General features: G+C 38.3%; 1 protein-coding gene across 2 annotated transcripts in view; it reads left to right on the top strand.

Moving 5' to 3' along the window:
• RGS22 (regulator of G protein signaling 22) overlaps positions 1-24399 on the top strand; it is a 154420-nt gene that overhangs the window by 57529 nt on the left and 72492 nt on the right. For both annotated transcript variants that reach the window (XM_055286886.2, XM_055286885.2), the window contains exons 11-14: positions 2858-2991; positions 14746-14860; positions 16566-16691; positions 17615-17716. In XM_055286886.2, the coding sequence (XP_055142861.1) occupies positions 2858-2991; positions 14746-14860; positions 16566-16691; positions 17615-17716 (477 nt within the window). The remainder of the gene's footprint in view (positions 1-2857; positions 2992-14745; positions 14861-16565; positions 16692-17614; positions 17717-24399) is intronic.

The raw sequence follows: 24399 nt of genomic DNA, 5'->3' as shown, positions 1-24399 counted from the left end.
TGTGGTTTAACCATGGAAACATTAGAATCACCTGAAGAACTATTCAGACATACCAATGCCTGGGTCATGCCTTCAGAGATTCTGATTTAATTGATCTGGAATGGGTCAGGGTCACTCTGTAAAATCAGGGGGTTGGCTTACAACTGAAGTTCTCAACCCTTCCTGAACATTAGAGCCACATTTTATATCCTGCAATTTATTAAGGTTCTCAGGTGATTCATATGTGAAACACTGCTGTAGACTGGTGGTTCTCAAGCTTTACCATTCAGAAAAGTCAGCTGAAGCGCCTGTTAAAATAGATTCCTGGGCTTCACCCAGAGATCAAAATCCAGTAGTTCTGGGGTGGAACCCAAGGATTCATTTGCTTTTCTTTTTTTCCTTTTTTTTTTGGAGATGGAGTTTCATTTTTGTTGCCCAGGCTGGAGTGCAATGGCATGGTCTCGGCTCACCGCAACCTCTGCCTCCCAGGTTCAAGCAATTCTCCTGCCTCAGCCTCCCAAGTAGCTGGTATTACAGGCACCCACCACCACGCCCAGCTAATTTTTTTCTATTTTTAGTAGAGACGGGATTTCACCATGTTGGCCAGGCAGGTCTCAAACTCCTGACCCAGGTGTTCTGCCCCCGCCTCTGCCTCCCAAAGTGCTGGGATTACAGGCTTGAGCCACCGTGCCCAGCCTCATTTGCATTTCTAACAAGCTCTCTGCCTGGTGATGCTCTTGCTGCTGCTTTGGGGACCACATTTTAAGTTAATTTCACTTTAGTGCACAAATGTTTCCTCATCTTGGAGCTGTAGCACAGGGAGCACATCATCTGATAACATATGAACATTTGTACAAACAACATTATTAAGCTGAAAAGAAAGGGAGAAGAAAAAATAAGTGACGTGGTTGATGAAAGGAACTTGAATAAGAGAACAATGCCAAATGAGTGGGCAGAGATTAGCTTGTGTGAAAAAGTGGTATAAACCTGACTTCTCATCTGTTGTTTTCATTTGACTTCCTGAAAATCATTACCGTATGCTGTCATTGATGTTTTCTAGTTGGACAACTCATTCTGATCTCACTCTCTCTCTCCTTGGCAGAAAATACTGTAAGGAATAGAGCTCAATTCCATTTTATTTTTCCATTACAGAAACTAAGGTATAACTCATATACAGCAAAATTCACCCTTTTTAGTGTATAGTTCTGTAAATTTGGACAAAAGTATACATTGTGTATCCACCATCACACTCATGCTGGAGAGCAGTTCCTTTATACCGCCCTCTGCTACAATCCACTGTGACCCTTTCTCAGGTTTTTTTGTTTCGTTTTTGTTTCCCCACCCATCCCCATCAGTTACTTTCTGGCTACTTCTAGCTTTCACCTAAGCCAGCAAGCTCAAAAAGTCTAATATAGGCCTTTGTCTATATGATACGTTAATTTTTTTATTTTAAGAAAACTTAAAAAAATTATTGTAGTAGAAAACATAACATAAAATTTGTCATCTTAATCATTTTTTATACGTATGAGTTCAATAGTGTTAGTTATATTCACAATGTTGTGAAACAGATCTCTAGAACTTTTTTATCTTGCAAATATGACTCTGCCCATTAAAGACCAACTCTCCTTTTTCCCATCCCCACAGCCCCTGGTAACCATCACCCTACTTTCTGTTTCCATAAATTTGCCTACTTTTGTATTATATCCTTTAAATAATAAGCTCAGCCTCCTGTGGTAACTCTCATTTATAGAGTGTTGTTTAATGTCATGCTGTGTTCTGAATTACTGAAACAGATGTAAGCCCTTATATATAGGAATTTATATATAGAATATACTTGTTATTAATTTTCTTTATAGAATTCTTAAAAAAATTATTAGTAGTTATTACATAGAGTATATATAAGGTTTTATTGTTTGTTCTGGATAATAAAACATTATAAGTATATTCCTTGCTTTCTTGCAATGTATATAGTATTCTAATGGAAGTTGACATATTGAAAAGTTTTGTATGTTTGTTTTTGAAATTATAAAAATAATTATAAAAATAATAAAACTACTGTAAATTTGGAAACTGGAGTTCTGATCTTACCTACTTCCAGACAATTACTAACTTATTTTAGGCTGCTTCTGTGAATTTTTTGTTTTACTGTACCTACACTTTTGTTTTCTGATTATCTCTTTTATCATAAGGATTTTTCCATGTGTGTCATCATTTTTGTAACTACTACTTTTAAGTATTGTATAATGTTACATTTATGTATATCCCATTCTCCATTTGGACATTTAGTTGTTTATACTTTTTTTAATCCATGCATCTCATATTCTGGATTTAAATTGTTAACTTTTACCATAAATAACTAAGAATAGGAAAAATGACCATGAAATAAATGCCCCAAAATGGAAGGAAATAGTTCTGTTAAGATATAGAGCCCTTCTTATGTGGACCAAGGGTATCTTTGTTTCATTTCGCTGCCCTGTGACTGCTGACACCCGCACCCTGCCCCCCCGGCCCCACACACAGCCCTCGCCACACATACATATATCTAGCTCTAATACCTGTTCAGTTATAGAATAAAGAATAGTTTTTACAATGTTCTTTCTCCAGGAAAGAGTCTTCTTTCACAATGGTGGAAGTAAGGATATAAGCCTTTGGCTCCTCCTTTTTTACAGTCTAAATTGCTGTTTGATTCCACTTTGCTGCTTGCATAAAAGTAGGAGTTAGTGAAGGAAAAAATTTCTATTCTAATGGCAAGCATTGTAGGAGGCAGAGTGAAAGAAAAAGTACTCTAGTGATCAGAACAAATTTGAGGTATAGATGCAGAGCTGTGCTTTTTTCTCTCTCTTATTTTTATTTTGCTCATTATGTTACCATCTTTTAGAAAGAAGAATTCAGCTTATCACAACCTCCTAAATCTCCCAATAAATCACCTGAAGTAAAAACAGCAACTCAAAAGCCTTGGAAGAGGGCGCTTTTGTATCCAGGTTCTTCTAAGGATGATGTGATTGAGAAAGGGTAGGTGCAACTTTTTGTGTGTTAAGTGCTTTTCTGCAATCCTAAGAGTTTTAGAGAATTTAAAAACTAAACAGAAATAAAAAACTAGTACTTTGATATTTTTACATGGGTTCTTAATTTTCAGTGGTATGTATTAGAGGCTTATACTTTGCATGAATACTCTAAATTAGGAGTAGAGTTCCAGATATTAGTAATGTTAAAGAGACGATGCCTCTGATCTCCAGCTGCTCAAGACTTCTCTGAGAAGATTGCCCTCTAATTCTTTTTTGGCTCTGTTCAATAATTCTGTATTTCTCAAATTTGAGAACTTATAAGACTCTCAAGAATATTGTCATTGTTACTGACCAGACACGGTGGCTCAGAGCTGTAATCCCAGCATTTTGGAGGCCAAGGCAGGCAGATTGCTTGAGCCTAGGAGTTTGAGACCAGCCTAGGTAATATAGTGAAATCACGTCTCTACAAAAATTTTAAAAAATTAGCCAAGTGTGGTGGCACGTGCCTGTAGTATCAGCTACTCGGAAGGCTGAGGGATGAGAATCACTTGAACTCGGGAGGCAGAGGTTGCAGTGAGCCAAGATCATGCCACTGCACTCCAGCCTGAGCAACAGAGTGAGACTCCATCTAAAAAAAAAAAAAAAGTATGAAGTGTTTACCAGTGTCTTTGACTCTCATAAGCAAACCCTCAGGAAAAAGCAGCCTCAAATGCCGAAGTCACCTCTGTGAATTCTTATCCTCTGGGTTTTGGCTCAGTTATTCTTGACTACATTGTTAACACGCAGATGCCTTTAAGCAGATTATTTTTGTAAGTTTTTTCAGCTTGTCTAGTTGCCTTCTACCTGAGGTTGACCCAAATCACCTTCTCTACCATTTCCAAAAGTAGCAGTTAACGAGCTTTTGTGGCATTGACACTTTGCTTGCATTGTATAAATTAATTCTTTTTTTTTTTAATTGCAACACCATTCTGAAGGCACATGTATCTGTTAATTCTTACTGCATCCCCATGAAGAAAGCATTCTCATCATTTTTCAAGTGATAAAACAAGTGAAAAGACATATAGTCATGAGTTGACAGAAAAGTTGAATTTTGAAAACTATACATTGTTATGGCTAGAGTATAGAGTATTACAGTGAAAAAGCAGGAGATGAGCTGAAAAGATAATTGAGGTTCAGAATGTGCAATTTCTTATCTGTCATATTAAAGAATCTGAAGATTATTCTCTATGAACTCAAGAACAACTGGAGAGTTTTTTGTGTGTCATTTACTGAGATTGTTCTTAAAAATTAGAAATATAAACATAATTCAAAAATAGTGGCATGCTATACACTTGTGCCTTGTTTTTTTATTTTAAAATTTTATTAAAATATCTTAGATTTTTTTCCATAACAGTGATTGTGCTATAGCAATAGATATACTGTAATCTATTTTGATTCTTATTCTTGTCATCTTGCCTCCTCCTATGTCTGCTTCTTTCATTTTATACCATACTTTGCATTTGTACTCTATTGATGGACATGACATTGTGTCTATTTTTTTTCTGTTACAAACAATGTTATAGTGGATATTCTTATACATTGCTCTATTTCATATATATATATCCCCATAAAGAAAGCATTATCTTCATTTTTCAGGTGATGAAACAAGTGAAAGGACATACAGGCATGAGTTGAGAGAAAAGTTGAATTATTCAACATTAATTCAACAATTAATATTGTTGAATATATATATTATATATCATATATATGATAAATTCCTAAAAGTAGAATTTTTGAGTCAAAGTTCATGTGCTTTTTAACTTTTGCTAGATAATATCAAGTTGTCTTTCATAGGAGTTATAACAACTTATACTTCCTTCAGCATGTATAAGAGTGCCTTTTTTTAACCATTCCTTCACCAACGTAGTATGCATTACCCTTGCTAAACATATATTTTAAAAACAGTATTTCTTATTTTGACTGAAGTTGAACTTTTTAAAAATATGTTTAAGAACTATTTCTACATTATTTTCTGTGTATTTGTTATTCTCAGAAGGAGGAAAAGCAGGACTGGAGGAGGCAGATGATTTTAATTTGGGGTGCTCCCTAGGTGAATGCTCCGGGGTATAGTACAGCATCTGGCACATAATATGTGTTCAATTAATATTTGTTGAATGAAGGAATATAGAGCCTAAGGTACTCTTTTTTTTTCTTTTTTGTTTTTTTGAGATGTCTCACTCTCTTGCCCAGACTAGAGTGCTATGGCATGCAGCCTTGAACTTCTGGGCTCAAGTGATCCTCCCACCTCAGCCTCCCAAGTAGCTAGGACTACAGGTGTGTGCCACCATGCCTGACTAATTTTTTTTTTTGTAGAGATGGGTTCTCACAATGTTGCCCAGGCTGGTCTTGAACTCCTGGCCTCAAGCAATCCTCCCACCTCCCAAAGTGCTGGGATCACAGGCATGAGCCACCAAGCCCAGCCAGTACTCCAAGGATGAGATGAAACTGTTGGGTTTCAGTTTCTCTACATCGGAATTTTTTGTGTGTTGACAATGTGAATTTTATCTCAATAAAAAATGTAAAACTACATTAGGATATATATTGGGATACACATGTTCAAAACAGTTGAAATATAGGTTTGGAGCCCAGGAGAGAGATCAATTACAAGTGGAAAATCGAGGAAGCATTACACTTTAGTGGGTAGTTGAAGCTGTGGGCATGGATGAGATGATCATGAGAGACAGAAAGAGAAGTATATAATGAGAACTAAATTACCAAGGTTTACAGTAAAGGCAGAGAATAAGGAACTTGAAGAGAAGACCAAGAAAGGACAATCTGAAAAAAAAAAAAAAAGAAAAAAAAGAAAAGGTCATCTGAGAGATCAGAGATGTACAAATAAGGAAAGAGTGGTGTCATAGAAGCCAAAGGAAGGGAGAATTTTAGTCCGGGCATGGTGGCTCATGCCTGTAATTCCAGCACTTTTGGAGGCCGAAGTGGGTGGATCACTTGAGGTTAGGAGTTTCAGGCCAGCCTGGCCAACATGGTGAAACCCCATCTCTACTAAATATACAAAAATTAGCCAGGCATGATGGCTTATGCCTGTAATCCCAGCTACTCGGGAGGCTGATGCAGGAGAATACCTTTAACCCAAGAGGCAGAGGTTGCAGTGAGCCCAGATCGTGCCACTGCACTCCAGCCTGGGCAACAGAGTGAGGCTCTCAAAAAAAAAAAAAAACAGAAAACAAAAAACAAACAAACAAAAAAACAGAATGAGCAGAATGAGTTAGGAAGTGTCCCCTCCCCTTCTAATTTTATAAGAATTTGGGAAGAACTGCATATTAGTTCTTCTTTAAGTACTTGATAGAGTTCACCAGTGAATCCTTTTGGGCCCAGGCCTTTTATTTGTGTGGGGAGATATCAAATTATTGATTTAATCTCTACTTGTTATAGATCTATTCAGGTTGTCTTTCTTTTTGAGTAATTTTTGGTAATTTGTGTCTCTCTAGGAATTTGTTCATTTCATCAAATTACCTAATTTGTTTGCATATAGTTCTTCATTCCTAAGTATTCCTCCATAATCCTTTTAATTTATATAAGGTTGGTATTGAGGTATCCTCTTTTATTCCTGATTTAAGTAATTTGAGTCTTCTCTTTTTCTTGGTTAGTCTAGCTAAAGATTTTTGTTTTTTGTGTTTGTTTTGTTTTGTTTTTTGGTTTTTTGAGACAGAGTCTCACTCTGCCCAGCCTGGAGTGCAGTGGCGCAATCTTGCCTCACTGCAACCTCCACCTCATGAGTTCAAGCAATTCTTCTGCCTCAGCCTCCCGAGTAGCTGGGATTACAGGTGCCTGCCACCACGCCTGGCTCATTTTTGTATTTTTAGTAGAGACGGGGTTTGACCATGTGGACCAGGCTGGTCTTGAACTCCTGACCTCAAGTGATCCACCCACCTCAGCCTCCCAAGTGTTGGGATTATAGGCGTGAGCCACCGTGCCCAGCCACTAAAGGTTTTTCTTGGTTAGTCTAGCTAAAGGTTTTTGTTCTCATCAGAAAGAGTATTTTTAAGGTGAAGACTTGAGTCTGTTGATATGCATAGAATAGAATCCAGTGGAAATGGAGAAGCTGAAGATAGATGAGGAAAAAAAAGGTCTCCGTATTCAAAGGAGAATAGAGGGACAGGTTCAAGAGCCAAGGGAATTAGATTAACCACAGGCAGGAGGTGGGGTGCTTCTTCCTGAGACAACATGGAAAGAAGTAAGGATGGGTACAGGTGGATATGTTTGTTGTTCATATCAAGAATGTTTTCAGCTGCAAATACCAGAAACCTAACTAGCAATGGCTTAGATGAATTGATCTAATTTTTCTGACATAACAAGAAATCCAATAATAGACAACTGCCAATGTTGGTACAATAGATCAGAAAGATTAGGGCCTGAATCTTTGTGAGGCTCTTGGCCTTTCCCTCATGGTCAGCAATGTTGTGGCTCCTAATATCAGGCTTTCAAGACAGAATGGAGGAGGAAGGGCAATTTCCATTAACCCTCTCCCTCTTGTCAGGAAAGCAAGCTTTCTCAGAAGCTCCCTAGAACATTTCATTTTGTATCTCGTTAGTCACAACTATGTCTCATGGCTATGTCTCACTGCAAGAGAGTCTTAGAAGGTTAATGTTTAGCTTTTTCAGAATCTCAGTGGTACTGTATATAGAAGCATGCCATTTGGCTACATGAGGAAATGGAAACTGAAGCATGTTGTACATACATTTTGTGTGAGAAGAACCTGCAAGGTAATCTGCTGGTGGATTGGAATGGAGGAATATTGGCAAGGTAGAATAGAATAGGAATATTGCCAAGGTAGAATAGGCATGTTTTATGGAGCAAGAAAATAAGGCTTTAGAATAATTTCAGCGTGGGTGTGGGAGAGGGAGCTGGATAAAAAAATAGAAAAAGATAATGTCCAAAGTCATTAGTCTAACTCCAAAGTCTTCCATTATGTCACCCCAACCTGATCTATAATTCCCTATGAATCTCACCTCTGTGAGGATTAAATATTATAATATGAATTATATCTAGCACAGTGTTTGGTATGTAGTATATAATGTTCACTTTTTAATGTTAGTGTCTTCTTGCCCTAAGCAAATTATGTTTGCTGCCTTTTAAACAAGGATTTCCATACCCACCTTCATTTATTGCTCACTATTTTCCTATCTAAAGAGCCCCTCTAAAACACCTTAAAAATTTTTTAATTGGAGTGACGCAGAAGACAGGTGATTTCTGCATTTCCAACTGAGGTACCAGATTCATCTCACTGGGGAGTGCTGAACAGTGGGTCAGGACAGTGGGTGCAGCGCACTGTGCGTGAGCCGAAGCAGGGCGAGGCATTACCTCACGCAGGAAGCGCAAGGGGTCAGGGAATTCCCTTTCCTAGTCAAAGAAAGGGGTGACAGATGGCACCTGGAAAATCGGGTCACTCCCACCCTAATACTGCGCTTTTCCAAGGGGCTTAGCAAATGACACACCAGGAGATTATATCCCGCACCTGGCTCGGAGGGTCCTACGGCCATGGAGCCTCACTCATTGCTAGCACAGCAGTCTGAGATCAAACTGCAAGGCGGCAGCGAGGCTGGGGGAGGGGCGCCTGCCATTGCCAAGGCTTGAGTAGGTAAACAAAGCAGCCCGGAAGCTTGAACTGGGTGGAGCCCACCACAGCTCAAGAAGGCCTGCCTGCCTGCCTCTGTAGGCTCCACCTCTGGGGGCAAGGCACAGACAAACAAAAGGCAGCAGTAACCTCTGCAGACTTAAATGTACCTGTCTGACAGCTTTGAAGAGAGTAGTGGTTCTCCCAGCACGCAGCTGGCGATCTGAGAATGGGCAGACTGCCTCCTCAAGTGGGTCCCTGACCCCTGAGTAGCCTAACTGGGAGGCATCCCCCAGTAGGAGCAGATTGACACCTCACACGGCCGGGTACTTCTCTGAGACAAAACTTCCAGAGGAATGATCAGGCAGCAGCATTTGTGGTTCACCAATATCCGCCGTTCTGCAGCCAGTGCTGCTGATACCCAGGCAAACAGGGTCTGGAGTGGACCTCCAGCAAAATCCAACAGACCTGCAGCTGAGGGTCCTGACTGTTAGAAGGAAAACTGACAAACAGAAAGGACATCCACACCAAAATCCCATCTGTACATCACCATCATCAAAGACCAAAGGTAGATAAAACCACAAAGATGGGGAAAAAAACAGCAGAGAAACCAGAAACTCTAAAAAGCAGAGCACCTCTCCTCCTCCAAAGGAACGCAGCTCCTCACCAGCAATGGAACAAAGCTGTACGGAGAATGACTTTGACGAGTTGAGAGAAGAAGGCTTCAGAAGATCAAACTACTCCGAGCTAAAGGAGGAAGTTTCAACCAATGGCAAAGAAGTTAAAAACCTTGAAAAAAAATTAGACGAATGGCTAACTAGAATAACCAAGGCAGAGAAGTCCTTAAAGGACCTGATGGAGCTGAAAACCACAGCACAAGAACTACGTGATGAATGCACAAGCCTCAGTAGCCGATGCGATCAACTGGAAGAAAGGGTATCAGCGATGGAAGATGAAATGAATGAAATGAAACGAGAAGAGAAGTTTAGAGAAAAAAGAATAAAAAGAAATGAACAAAGCCTCCGAGAAATATGGGACTATGTGAAATGATCAAATCTACGTCTGATTGGTGTACCTGAAAGTGACGGGGAGAATGGAACCAAGTTGGAAAACACTCTGCAGGATACTATCCAGGAGAACTTGCCCAATCTAGCAAGGCAGGCCAACATTCAAATTCAGGAAATACAGAGAATGCCACAAAGATACTCCTCGAGAAGAGCAACTCCAAGACACATAATTGTCAGATTCAACAAAGTTGAAATGAAGGAAAAAATGTTAAGGGCAGCCAGAGAGAAAGGTCGGGTTACCCCCAAAGGGAAGCCCATCAGACTAACAGCTGATCTCTTGGCAGAAACTCTACAAGCCAGAAGAGAGTGGAGGCCAATATTCAACATTCTTAAAGAAAAGAATTTTCAACCCAGAATTTCCTATCCAGCCCAACTAAGCTTTGTAAGTGAAAGAGAAATAAAATCCTTTACAGACAAGCAAATGCTGAGAGATTTTGTCACCACCAGGCCTGCCCTACAAGAGCTCCTGAAGGAAGCATTAAACATGGAAAGGAACAACCAGTACCAGCCACTGCAAAAACATGCCAAATTGTAAAGACCTTCAAGGCTAGGAAGAAACTGCATCAACTGTCGAGCAAAATAACTAGCTAACATCATAATGGCAGGATCAAATTCACACATAACAATGTTAAACTTAAATGTAAATGGACTAAATGCTCCAATTAAAAGACACAGACTGGCAAATTGGATAAAGAGTCAAAACCCATCAGTGTGCTGTATTTAGGAAACCCATCTCACATGCAGAGACACATATAGGCTGAAAATAAAGGGATGGAAGAAGATCTACCAAGCAAATGGAAAACAAAAAAAGGCAGGGGTTGCAATCCTTGTCTCTGATAAAACAGACTTTAAACCAACAAAGATCAAAAGAGATAAAGAAGGCCATTGCATAATGGTAAAGGGATCAATTCAATAAGAAGAGCTAACTATCCTAAATATATATGACCCAATAAACAAGCACCCAGATTCATAAAGCAAGTCCTTAGAGACCTACAAAGAGACTTAGACTCCCAAACAATAATAATGGGAGACTTTAACACCCCACTGTCAACATTAGACAGATCAACAAGACAGAAAGTTAACAAGGATATCCAGGAATTGAACTCAGCTCTGCACCAAGCGGACCTAATAGATACCTACAGAACTCTCCACCCCAAATCAACAGTATATGTGTTCTTTTCAGCACCACACCACACCTATTCCAAAATTGACCACATAGTTGGAAGTAAAGCACTCCTCAGCAAATGTAAAAGAACAGAAATTATAACAAACTGTCTCTCAGACCACAGTGCAATCAAACTAGAACCCAGGATTAAGAAACTCACTCAAAACCGCTCAACTACGTGGAAACTGAACAACCTGCTCCTGAATGACTACTGGGTACACAACAAAATGAAGGCAGAAATAAAGATGTTCTTTGAAACCAATGAGAACAAAGACACAACATAACCAGAATCTCTGGGACACATTCAAAGCAGTGTGTACAGGGAAATTTATAGCACTAAATGCCCACAAGAGAAAGCAGGAAAGATCTAAAATTGACACCCTAACATCACAATTAAAAGAACTAGAGAAGCAAGAACGAACACATTCAAAAGCTAGGAGAAGGCAAGAAATAACTAAGATCAGAGTAGAACTGAAGGAAACAGAGACACAAAAACCCTTCAAAAAAATCAATGAATCCAGGAGCTGGTTTTTTGAAAAGATCAACAAAATTAATAAACCGCTAGCAAGACTAATAAAGAAGAAAAGAGAGAAGAATCAAATGGACACAATAAAAAATGATAAAGGGGATATCACCACCGATCCCACAGGAATACAAACTACCATCAGAGAATACTATAAATGCCTCTACGCAAATAAACTAGAAAATCTAGAAGAAATGGATAAATTCCTGGACACATACACCCTCCCAAGACTAAACCAAGAAGAAGTTGAATCTCTGAATAGACCAATAACAGGCTCTGAAATTGAGGCAATAATCAATAGCTTACCAACCAAAAAAAGTCCAGGACCAGATGGATTCACAGCCGAATTCTACCAGAGGTACAAGGGGGAGCTGGTACCATTCCTTCTGAAACTATTCCAATTAATAGAAAAAGAGGGAATCCTCCCTAACTCATTTTATGAGGCCACCATCATCCTGATACCAAAGCCTGGCAGAGACACAACCAAAAAAGAGAATTTCGGACCAATATCCTTGATGAACATCGATGCAAAAATCCTCAATAAAATACTGGCAAACCAAATCCAGCAGCACATCAAAAAGCTTATCCACCATGATCAAGTGGGCTTCATCCCTGGGATGCAAGGCTGGTTCAACATATGCAAATCAATAAATGTAATCTAGCATATAAACAGAACCAAAGACAAAAACCACATGATTATCTCAATAGATGCAGAAAAGGCCTTTGACAAAATTCAACAACACTTCATGCTAAAAACTCTCAATAAATTAGGTATTGATGGGACATAACTCAAAATAATAAGAGCTATCTATGACAAACCCACAGCTAATATCATACTGAATGGGCAAAAACTGGAAGCATTCCCTTTGAAAACTGGCACAAGACAGGGATGCCCTCTCTCACCACTCCTATTCAACATAGTGTTGGAAGTTCTGGCCAGGGCAATCAGGCAGGAGAAGGAAATAAAGGGCATTCAATTAGGAAACGAGGAAGTCAAATTGTCCCTGTTTGCAGATGACATGATTGTATATCTAGAAAACCCCATTATCTCAGCCCAAAATCTCCTTAAGCTGATAAGCAACTTCAGCAAAAGTCTCAGGATACAAAATCAATGTGCAAAAATCACAAGCATTCTTATACACCAATCACAGACAAACAGAGAGCCAAATCATGAGTGAACTCCCATTCACAATTTCTTCAAAGAGAATAAAACACCTAGGAATCCAACTTACAAGGGACGTGAAGGACCTCTTCAAGGAGAACTACAAACCACTGCACAATGAAAGAAAAGAGGATGGAAACAAATGGAAGAACATTCCATGCTCATGGGTAGGAAGAATCAATATCATGAAAATGGCCATACTGCCCAAGGTAATTTATAGATTCAATGCCATCCCCATCAAGCTACCAATGACTTTCTTCACAGAATTAGAAAAAACTACTTTAAAGTTCATATGGAACCAAAAAAGAGCCCGCATTGTGAAGTCAATCCTAAGCCAAAAGAACAAAGCTGTAGGCATCATGCTACCTGACTTCAAACTGTACTACAAGGCTACAGTAACCAAAACAGCATGGTACTGGTACCAAAACAGAGATATAGACCAATGGAACAGAACAGAGCCCTCAGAAATAATGCCGCATATCTACAACCATCTGATCTTTGACAAACCTGACAAAAACAAGCAATGGGGAAAGGATTCCCTATTTAATAAATGGTGCTGGGAAAACTGGCTAGCCATATGTAGAAAGCTGAAACTGGATCCCTTCCTTACACCTTATACAAAAATTAATTCAAGATGGATTAAAGACTTACATGTTAGACCTAAAACCATAAAAACCCTAGAAGAAAACCTAGGCAATACCATTCAGGATGTAGGCATGGGCAGGGACCTCATGTCTAAAACACCAAAAGCAATGGCAACAAAAGCCAAAATTGACAAATGGGATCTAATTAAACTAAAGAGCTTCTGGACAGCAAAAGAAACAACCATCACAGTGAACAGGCATCCTACAGAATGGGAGAAAATTTTTGCAACCTACTCATCTGACAAAGGGCTAATATCCAGAATCTACAATGAACTCAAACAAATTTACAAGAAAAAAACAACCCCATCAAAAAGTGCGTGAAGGATATGAACAGACACTTCTCAAAAGAAGACATTTATGCAGCCAACAGACACATGAAAAAATGCTCATCATCACTGGTCATCAGAGAAATGCAAATCAAAACCACAATGAGATACCATCTCACACCAGTTAGGATGGCAATCATTAAAAAGCCAGGAAACAACAGATGCTGGAGAGGATGTGGAGAAATAGGAACACTTTTACACTGTTGGTGGGACTGTAAACTAGTTCAACCATTGTGGAAGTCAGTGTGGCGATTCCTCAGGGATCTAGAACTAGAAATACCATTTGACCCAGCCATCCAATTACTGGGTATATACACAAAGGATTATAAATCATGCTGCTATAAAGACACATGCACACGTATGTTTATTGTGGCAGTATTCACAATAGCAAAGACTTGGAACCAACCCAAATGTCCAACAATGATAGACTGGATTAAGAAAATGTGGCACATATACACCATGGAATACTATGCAGCCATAAAAAAGGATGAGTTCATGTTCTTTGTAGGGACATGGATCAAGCTGGAAACCATCATTCTCAGCAAACTATCGCAAGGACAAAAAACCAAACACCGCATGTTCTCACTCATAGGTGGGAATTGAACAATGAGAACACATGGACACAGGAAGGGGAACATCACACACCGGGGACTGTTGTGGGGTGGGGGGAGTGGGGAGGGATAGCATTAGGAGATATACCTAATGCTAAATGACGAGTTAATGGGTGCAGCACACCATCATGGCACATGTATACATATGTAACAAACCTGCACATTGTGCACATGTACCCTAAAACTTAAAGTATAATAATAATAAAATTAAAAAAATTACTATAATTTAGACATAGTAGGTACTTGGTGAGACTTTCATGTAGTAATAAACACTGAAATAAAAAAAATTTTTTAATTTTATTAAAACACAAATATTTTTATTTTCAAATTACTAATATAGGTTGAAGGAATTTCTCATTCTTGCCCTCTCAAAATATTTATTATCCATCCCAGTCATTTGGCATGTATAATAAACCCTCTTGAATTCATCTAACCAGCATTTATTTTGAGAATTGTCTTTCTATATAACTATGATTCATTTTCTGAACCACCATTTCAGGGCTAGAACTATGTTTATCCTTTTTTTCCTGAGTCACATTGCTCAGAAGTACTCTTAAGATTCGGTGCTATGTATACCAAAAGTACTCAAAATTTGTTTGTCGATCAGTTAGTTCTCATTCTTATAATTTTAGTTCTCATCTTTATAATTTAGGTCAAAGCACATGTCAGAAAGCAGCAAAGTCATTTATTTAACATCTTTTACTGACATTTCTGAATGTCTGAAGCCCCAGCTGGATAGGAGATATGCTTATACAGAAGAACCTAAGGTGAGTGTTTTGAGGACTGAATAAACCTGATTCTTCATTTAATTGATCAATATCTCCTGATTTTAGAGAATTTGTATTGATTTATCATATTTTTTCTTCACTAAGCAACACATTTGATTTTTTTCCTTGCCAAAGGATTTTTACACAGATATTTCCTCTGTGTTTTTCTTTTGTAGTACCATGGTTCTATATACTGCATTGATTGCTGTTTTCAAACACAGTGGTGTTCTGCTTTTGGTGTGATGACACTTGAAAGAAAAATAGTATTTGATGTTACGTTTTAGAAGCCTAGAATTTTTTTTTTTTTTTTTGAGACTTGTTGTGTTGCCCAGGCTGGAGTGCAGTGGCATGGTCTTGGCTCACTGCAACCTCCACCTCCCTGGTTCAAGCAGTTCCCTGCCTCAGCCTCCAAAGTAGCTGGGACTACAGGTGCACACCACCAGGCCCAGCTAATTTTTCTGTATTTTTAGTAGAGATGGGGTTTCACCATGTTGCCCAGACTGGTCTCGAACTCCTGACCTCAGGCAATCTGCCTGCCTTGCCCTCCCAAAGTGCTGGGATTACAGGCATGAGCCACTGCACCCGGCCAAAGCCTAGAATTTTTAAAGCGCAGGGTGTTTCCACAGTACAGCTACCCTGATAATGTGGATTTAATGCACTAGTTCTAGATGAAAACTTCACATTCCCTAAGGATTATACTTTAGGTAGAAACATTGGCAGTCCTAATACAGACTGAACACTTAGCTTTAATTTTGCATCACCGTTTATTTTATTCTATGCAAATAGTACCCCATTTCTTTTAATTGTTTTTTTCCTACTAAAATAATGATTTTATTTTTTAGTTTGGAATGCTGATAGTTAAACATAGTAAAAACATTAAATTCTCACTTCAGAATATGTTTAGCTGGCAGAGAGGTGAAGAAATGGAGAGACAGTAGGACAAAAAGAGAGTGAGAACCTTACTTAAACCCGAATTTTTTTGTACCATTATTGTCTTATTATAAAGAAGTAGTCTATGAGTTCTATAAAACAAATAGCAAAGAGTTAAACTGAATAGTAGATGCCCTTTCATATTCTGAAGTCACTCCTGTGCTTGGAGAAATAGCCAGCTTTCTGTGTTTCAAAAATTGTATGAGGGTTGCCAGCACTTTTGGCAGAGAAGCCTATAAACAGCAAAATTTTATGAGAACTTACACTGCCATTTACACTGTGCAGGCCATGACCCATACAGGGTGAGACTGTCCAAGAGGGACCCCCTAAGGATAGTTAATAAGCAGCACCGAGAGGCCTTGGAGATAGTTCTCGTCATAACCCTCTGTGGCTATAATAGCAGCACTTCAAGGCTAAAATAACATTAAATATGTATGAAAGAGGCCACCAACAAGGATTTGGAATATTCCTAAAATGGTCTTACTTTGCCTGAAACATGAAAATAATTGAGGCTGGGAAGTTGCTTCAACACTAAGTTTAAAATCAGATTGGTTTATAATAGAATATATTCTGTGGCTATAGTTGGGCTCCACAAATGAATGTTATATGACTCTCAAATGCAAACATACTGCATTAATTACATATATGGTACAAAAATAAAATAGCCCGGTGGGAAAATGACAGCATGGTAGAGTTTATGAAACCCTGTTGTGTAATGCCATAAAAAAATTACAATGTCTTTGGGTGGATAATAGACTTCTGTTTTGTTATCTAGGTTAAAACCATGTCAGATGTTGGTGCCTTGGGAGGATTTGACATGGAAAATTTGTTGCAGTCTTTGTATGTAGAAAATAGAGCTGGATTCTTCTTTACTAAATTCTGCGAGCATTCAGGGAACAAGGTAGAAAAGAATTATTTAAAATTTAATTTTCTAATTTTACTTCATTTAAAAATAAGAGACATCGAAATAATTAAGTGCTCACATAATTACATTTGATGTTAAAATTCCCATCTGTGATAAGAAAATTCATATTTAATATTTAGTAAATATTTAAGCATCTCAATTATAATTCTTTTGCTCATCCTACAGTTACAAATTACAATGAATAGTGGCAACATTATTTCCAGTTGGTTTTTCAAAATTAAAAAAAAAATCAGTCTTACTTTTGCTCAAATGAAAAGTATTGGCCAGGTGCAGTGGCACATGCCTGTAATCCCAGCACTTTGGGAGGCCGAGGTGGGTGGATCATTTGAGGTCAAGAGTTCAAGACCAGCCTGGCCAACATGGTGAAACCCCATCTCTACTAAAATACAAAAATTAGCTGGGCGTGGTGGCGCATGCCTGTAATCCCAGCTACTTGGGAGGCTGAGGTGGGAGAATCACTTGAGCCTGGAGGCAGAGGTTGCAGTGAGCTGAGATCGCACCACTGCACTCCAGTCTTGGTGAGAGAGTGAGACACTGTCTCAAAAAAAAAAAAAGTATTTAACTGGTGCCATTACTAGAGTAATGTTTGGTTCTGCTGTAATACACATTGCCCATATATATCAAAATACATGGCTACTCTTTAACTGTTTATAGAATACTTACCATATTAATGACTAATTATGTGAGAGGCATACATGCAAAAATATAATCTTCCAGCAACAATATCAATAAATATTTTGTGTATTGCCAGTTTGTGATAGAAGATTAAAACTATCTTAAATTGAACCTGATTTATGGTAACAGCAAGGAGCTAAACAGTTACTTATATTTGAAATTAGAGCTTTGTAAGAGCTTTAATAATTGGTTGGTAATAATTTATGTATTTTTTCCATCTGTAGTTGTGGAAGAACAGTGTGTACTTTTGGTTTGACCTGCAGGCTTATCATCAGCTTTTCTACCAAGAAACACTTCAGCCTTTTAAAGTATGCAAGCAAGCGCAAGTACGTAGTAAATAATATTGGTTCAATGTGAAGCACTAAGTATACAGAGAAATGAAAATTGTGTCCAGTCCCAAACAAGAGAAATCTGGGATCGCAGGCAAAAAGGCAGCAATTAAATTGTTGCCATGGGATTACTTTATTTGAAATCAGCAGAATATTGTTTTATAATATGATTTGTGAGTTTTCAGTTTTATCTCTTTTATTTGGTTCACTTTATTTTCTCTTGCCAACTACTTGTTCTTCTGATTAAGAACATCTCTCTCTCTTTTTTTTTCTAATTTATACCTTTTTGGTTTGGTTGTGAGTGATTTAAAAGAAAACCCTGAGAATGGACATTTAATGAATCATTGAAGTGATTGGGAGCAGCGACATTGACTAATGTTGCTCTCCCAGCTTCCTGCAGATATCAGCTGTTGGACATACTAGGCTGTTGACTTGGTATGAGCAGGAAAAGATGTTGACTGACTATGCAGTGCAGGCCCCATGTAGTTGTTTAGGCTTCTGTTCTACATGTCATAGGAGACAGACACTCAGGGAGTAGAGGAAAGAATGTTTCAAGACCACCCTGAAGCCAAATAGAGGAGGAAAGAAAAAAAAATAGAGGGGGAAGAACAGAGGATTCTCTGTAAAAGGAGACAGAGAGAATAGCCTCTTTTGTGGGGAAGAAGGAAAGGGAGCAGAATTGTGACTCAAGCTGACTTATTTTCGCAGTTTTTTATTCTCAGGCTCTTCCGATCTTTTATGGAGACAGGTCTCCAAGCCTAGAAAAGTGCTAATCACTTCTATATCTGTTCACCACTTAAGTGATTCTTACAATCCAGAATAACTGCATTCCAGAGGACCTCCCCCTGAACAATGCTAAGGAAACTAGCTTCATCATTTTATTTATTATCTTATAATCTTATTTGATGTATCATAGTGTACTGCTGGATGTTCATTGTTACTTCCGCCACCCTGACTCTGGCATTAATAACTATGCTTTGTAAATCAGCTGACAGAGCTTTGTACTTTTTACTGTGAAAATAAGGGCTTCAGCTCCTACATAGCCCATATCTGTCTCCATGAAATCATGAAATTATATCTCTAATTTACTAGCACCATTTCTGAGACCACACAGTTGACTGTTCTGTTTGTTAATCCTTTACCTGTAATTCTCTATAACCTATTGCCCTAATCCTCCTAAACTATTGCCCCTGTCTGTTCAAGTACAATGCATTATTTTTTTATTATGTTTTCACTACTACAAAGAGTATTCCTCCAAAAATCTTCAGCTGCCCAATTAAGTGGGTTTTTTTCTTAATAATTTTCATATTTCCATGACCTTGTAAAAGAGGAAATTCTATTTGAGCTTGGTTGACTTGTTAATTATTAGTAATAAATGATTGTAAAACCACACAGTTTTGGTTACTTGAAGGTGGATTATTCTGTTTTGGGATTTTCAAGGTCTATAAGGTTTTTATCTTTTCCTAGGTTCTCTTTTGGATAATTAAAGCAGGGTGAGAGGAAAACAATGGAGACATTTGCTTTTAAGAATGAAGAAAGATAAATAAAAAAGCAGATCTATGTGTTTTTTTTTTTACATACTTGCTCTTTGCATCTATAGTTATTTTACTTTGTCTTACTTTTTTATTTATTTATTTTTTTAGAGGCAGGATCTTGACCTGTCACGCAGGCTGGAATGCAGTGGAAGGATCATAGCTCACTGCAGCCTTGAACTCCTGGGCTCAAGTGATCCTGCTGCCTCAGCCTAAGTGCTGGGATTACAGGCATGCGCCACCGCGCCCAACTTTATTTTTTTGGTTAGAGGAGCAATTGTCTAAATTGGTTTGGGTTTTAATTATCCCAGGTTTCTGTGACTTCAGATACAAGAACTGCCTGTAATACTATAATCCTAGAGATTCATTTTATGGTATGAAATGCTATTTGTTTCTTTATAATAGATATATAACTCTCTTCAGGGGTAAATTTACAATTTAGATCGTTGGATTGATAATGCCAATGGCAGAATACAATAAGCTGGACTACATAAAAATTGCTATGGGCCAGGTGTGGTGGCTCATGCCTGTAATCCCAGTACTTTGGCAGGCCAAGGCAGGAGGATTGCTTGAGCCCAGGAGTTCAAGGCCAGCCTGGACAACAAAGTGAGACCGCATCTTTATAAAAAATTTAAAAATTAGCCAGGCATAGTGATGTGCACCTGTGGTCATAGGTACTGGAGAGGCTGAGGTGGAAGGATCACTTGAGCCCAGGAGTTCAAGGCTGCAGTAAGCTATGATTGTGCCACCACTCTCCAGCCTGGGTGGCAGAACAAGACCCTGACTCAAAATAAATAAAGTTTCTATGAACTTGATTTTATATTGTTTTCAAATATCTGCCAATTTGTGTGCTAGGAGACTGAGATTTGATTTCAAGAGATTTACATGATTTTCTGTACATAAACCCTGAAGTTTTATTGCCCCATGAAATATTGCAGAAATATCTTTATTCAGACTAGATGGGGAAGGGTATATCAGTAACAGTGATTAGCATGACTAAAGAGTCCAAGAGTTTGAAGTACTGTCTTGGGTACACCCTGAAGATTTCACCACATGGCTTCAAGATAGAATAGTACACAGTTGGAAACCAATTTAAATGGTGTTGGCAAGGAGAAAGGGAATCATCACCATAGTGTAGGGACATCTTTGACCCTAGCAACAGCTTGCCAAGAAACCATATACCACCGCTAAGATTTGGAGACTAGATTGTTACTATAGATCATTCTACAGTTTTTTTTTTTAATTTGGAGATTTTTCTTTTATTTCAATTTTATTTTTTCTTTTTAAAAATTGTTATTATATTTTAAGTTCTAGGGTACATGTGCACAATGTGCAGGTTTGTTACATAGGTCTACATGTGCCATGTTAGTTTGCTGCACCCAACTCATCATTTACATTAGGTATTTCTCCTAATGCTATCCACCCCCAGCCCCCCACCCCCCAATAGGCCCCAGTGTGTGATGTTCCCCACCCTGTGTCCAGGCGTTCTCATTGTTCAATTCCCACCTATGAGTGAGAACATGCAGTCTTTGGTTTTCTGTCCTTGTGATAGTTTGCTGAGAATGATGGTTTCCAGCTTCATCCATGTCCCTACAAAGGACATGAACTCATCATTTTTTATGGCTGCATAGTATTCCATGGTGTATATGTGCCACATTTTCTTAATCCAGTCTATCATTGTTGGACATTTGGGTTGGTTCCAAGTTTTTGCTATTGTGAATACTGCCACAATAAACATACCTATGCACGTGTCTTTATAGTAGCATGATTTAAAATCCACTGGGTATATACCCAGTAATTGGATGGCTGGGTCAATGGTATGTCTAGTTCTAGATCCTTCAGGAATCGCCACACTGTCCTCCACAATGGTTGGACTAATTTATACTCCCACCAACAGTGTAAAAGCGTTTCTGTTTCTCCACATCCTCTGCAGCATCTGTTGTTTCCTGGCTTTTTAATGATCGCCATTCTAACTGGCGTGAGATGATATCTCATTGTGGTTTTGATTTGCATTTCTCTGATGACCAGTGATGATGAGCATATTTTCATGTGTCTGTTGGCTGCATAGATGTCTTCTTTTGAGAAGTGTCTGTTCATATTCTTTGTCCACTTTTTGATGGGGTTGTTTTTTTTCTTGTAAATTTGTTTGAGCTCTTCGTAGATTCTGGATATTAGCCCTTTGTCAGATGGGTAGATTGCAAAATTTTTCTTCCATTCTGTAGGTTGCTTAACTCTGATGTTAGTTTCTTTTGCCATGCAGAAGCTCTTTAGTTTAATTAGATCCCTTTTGTCTATTTTGGCTTTTGTTGCCATTGCTTTTGGTGTTTTAGACATGAAGTCCTTGTCCATGCCTATGTCCTGAATGGTATTGCGTATGTTTTCTTCTAGGGTTTTTATGATTTGAGGTCTAACATTTAAGTCTTTAATCCATCTTGAATTAATTTTTGTATAAGGTATAAGGAGGGCATCCAGTTTCAGGTTTTTACATATGGCTAGCCAGTTTTCCCAGCACCATTTATTAAATAGGGAATCCTTTCCCCATTTCTTGTTTTTGTCAGGTTTGTCAAAGATCAGATGGTTGTAGATATGTGGTGTTATTTCTGAGGCCTTTGTTCTGTTCCATTGGTCTATATCTCTGTTTTGGTACCAGTACCATACTACTGTAGACTTGTAGTGTAGTTTGAAGTCAGGTAGCGTGATGCCTCCAGCTTTGTTCTTTTGCTTAGGATTGTCTTGGCAATGCAGGCTCTTTTTTGGTTCCATGTGAACTTTAAAGTAATTTTTTCTAATTCTGTGAAGAAAGTCATTGGTAGCTTGATGGGGATGGCATTGAATCTATAAGTTACCTTGGACAGTATGGCCATTTTCACGATATTGATTCTTCCAATCCATGAGCATAGAATGTTCTTCTATTTGTTTGTGTCCTCTTTTATTTCATTGAGTAGTGGTTTGTAGTTCTCCTTGAAGATGTCCTTCACGTCCCTTGTAAGTTGGATTCCTAGGCATTTTATTCTCTGTGTAGCAATTGTGAATGGGAATTCACTCATGATTTGGCTCTCTGTTTGTCTGTTTTTGGTGTATAGGAATGTTTGTGATTTTTGCACATTGATTTTGTATCCTGAGACTTTGCTGAAGTTGCTTATCAGCTTAAGGAGATTTTGGGCTGAGATGATGGGGTTTTCTAAATTTACAATCATGTCGTCTGCAAACAGGGACAATTTCACTTCCTCTTTTCCTGATTGAATACGCTTTATTTCTTTCTCTTGCCTGATTGCCCTGGCCAGAACTTCCAACACTATGTTGAACAGGAGTGGTGGGAGAGGGCATCCTTGTATTGCACTGGTTTTCAAAGGGAGTGCTTCCAGTTTTTACCCATACAGTATAATATTGGCTGTGGGTTTGTCATAAATAGCTCTTATTATTTTGAGACACATTCCATCAATACCTAGTTTATTGAGAGTTTTTAGCATGAAGGGCTGTTGAATTTTGTCGAAGGCCTTTTCTGCATCTATTGAGATAATCATCTGGTTTTTGTCATTGCTTCCATTTATGTGATGGATTATGTTTATTGATTTGCATATGTTGAACCAGTCTTGCATCCCATGGATGAAAAGCCAACTTGATCGTGGTGGATAAGCTTTTTGATGTGCTGCTGGATTCGGTTTGCCAGTATTTTATTGAGGATTTTCGCATTGATGTCAGAGACATTGGTCTAAAATTCTCTTTTTTTTAGGGAGGTTTCCCTCTGTTTCTATTGTTTGAAATAGTTTCAGAAGAAATGGTACCAGCTCCTCTTTGTACCTCTGGTAGAATTTGGCTGTGAATCCATCTGGTCCTGGACTTTTTTTTTTTTTTTTTTTTTGGTTAGTAGGCTATTAATTACTGCCTCAATTTCAGAGCCTGTTATTGGTCTATTCAGAGATTCAACTTCTTCCTGGTTGAGTCTTGGGAGGGTGTATGTGTCCAGGAATTTATCCATTTCTTCTAGATTTTCTAGTTTATTTGTGTAGAGGCATTTTTAGTATTCTCTGATGGTAGTTTATATTTCTGTGGAATCAGTGGTGATATCTCCTTTATCATTTTTAATTGCATCTATTTGATTCTTCTCTCTTTTCTTCTTTATTAGTCTTGCTAGCGGTCTATCAATTTTGTTGATCTTTTCAAAAAACCAGCTCCTGGATTCATTGATTTTTTTTGAAGGGTTTTTTGTGTCTCTGTCTCCTTCAGTTCTGCTCTGATCTTAATTATTTCTTGGCTTCTGCTAGCTTTTGGATTTGTTTGCTCTTGCTTCTCTAGTTCTTTTAATTGTGATGTTAGGGTGTCAATTTTAGATCTTTCCTGCTTTCTCTTGTGGGCATTTAGTGCTATAAATTTCCCTCTACACACTGCTTTAAATGTGTCCCAGAGATTCTGGTATGTTGTGTATTTGTTCTCATTGGTTTCAAAGAACATCTTTATTTCTGCCTTCATTTCGTTATTTACCCAATAGTCATTCAGGAGCAGGTTGTTCCGTTTCCATGTAGTTGTGTGGTTTGAGTGAGTTTCTGAATCCTGAGTTCTAGTTTGATTGCACTGTGGTCTGAGAGACAGTTTGTTATAATTTCTGTTCTTTTACATTTGCTGAGGAGTGCTTTACTTCCAACTATGTGGTCAATTTTGGAATAGGTGTGGTGTGGTGCTGAAAAGAACACATATACTGTTGATTTGGGGTGGAGAGTTCTGTAGATGTCTATTAGGTCTGCTTAGTGCAGAGCTGAGTTCAAGCCCTGAATATCTTTGTTAACCTTCTGTCTTGTTGATCTGTCTAATACTGACAGTGGGGTGTTAAAATCTCCCATTATTATTGCGTGGGAGTCTAAGTCTCTTTGTAGGTCTCTAAGGACTTGCTTTATGAATCTGGGTGCTCCTGTATTGGGTGCATATATATTTAGGATAGTTAGCTCTTCTTGTTGAATTGATCCCTTTACCATTATGTAATGGCCTTCTTTGTCTCTTTTGATCTTTGTTGGTTTAAAGTCTGTTTTATCAGAGACTAGGATTGCAACCCCTGCTTTTTGTTGCTTTACATTTGCTTGGTAGATCTTCCTCCATCCCTTTATTTTGAGTCTATGTGTGTCTCTGCACGTGAGATGGGTCTCCTGAATACAG

Source organism: Symphalangus syndactylus, chromosome 7, assembly GCF_028878055.3.
Source record: "Symphalangus syndactylus isolate Jambi chromosome 7, NHGRI_mSymSyn1-v2.1_pri, whole genome shotgun sequence".
NCBI lineage: Eukaryota > Metazoa > Chordata > Mammalia > Primates > Hylobatidae > Symphalangus > Symphalangus syndactylus.
Note: the sequence above shows the minus strand (reverse complement) of the source record. Positions and strands in the feature narration are given on the sequence as shown.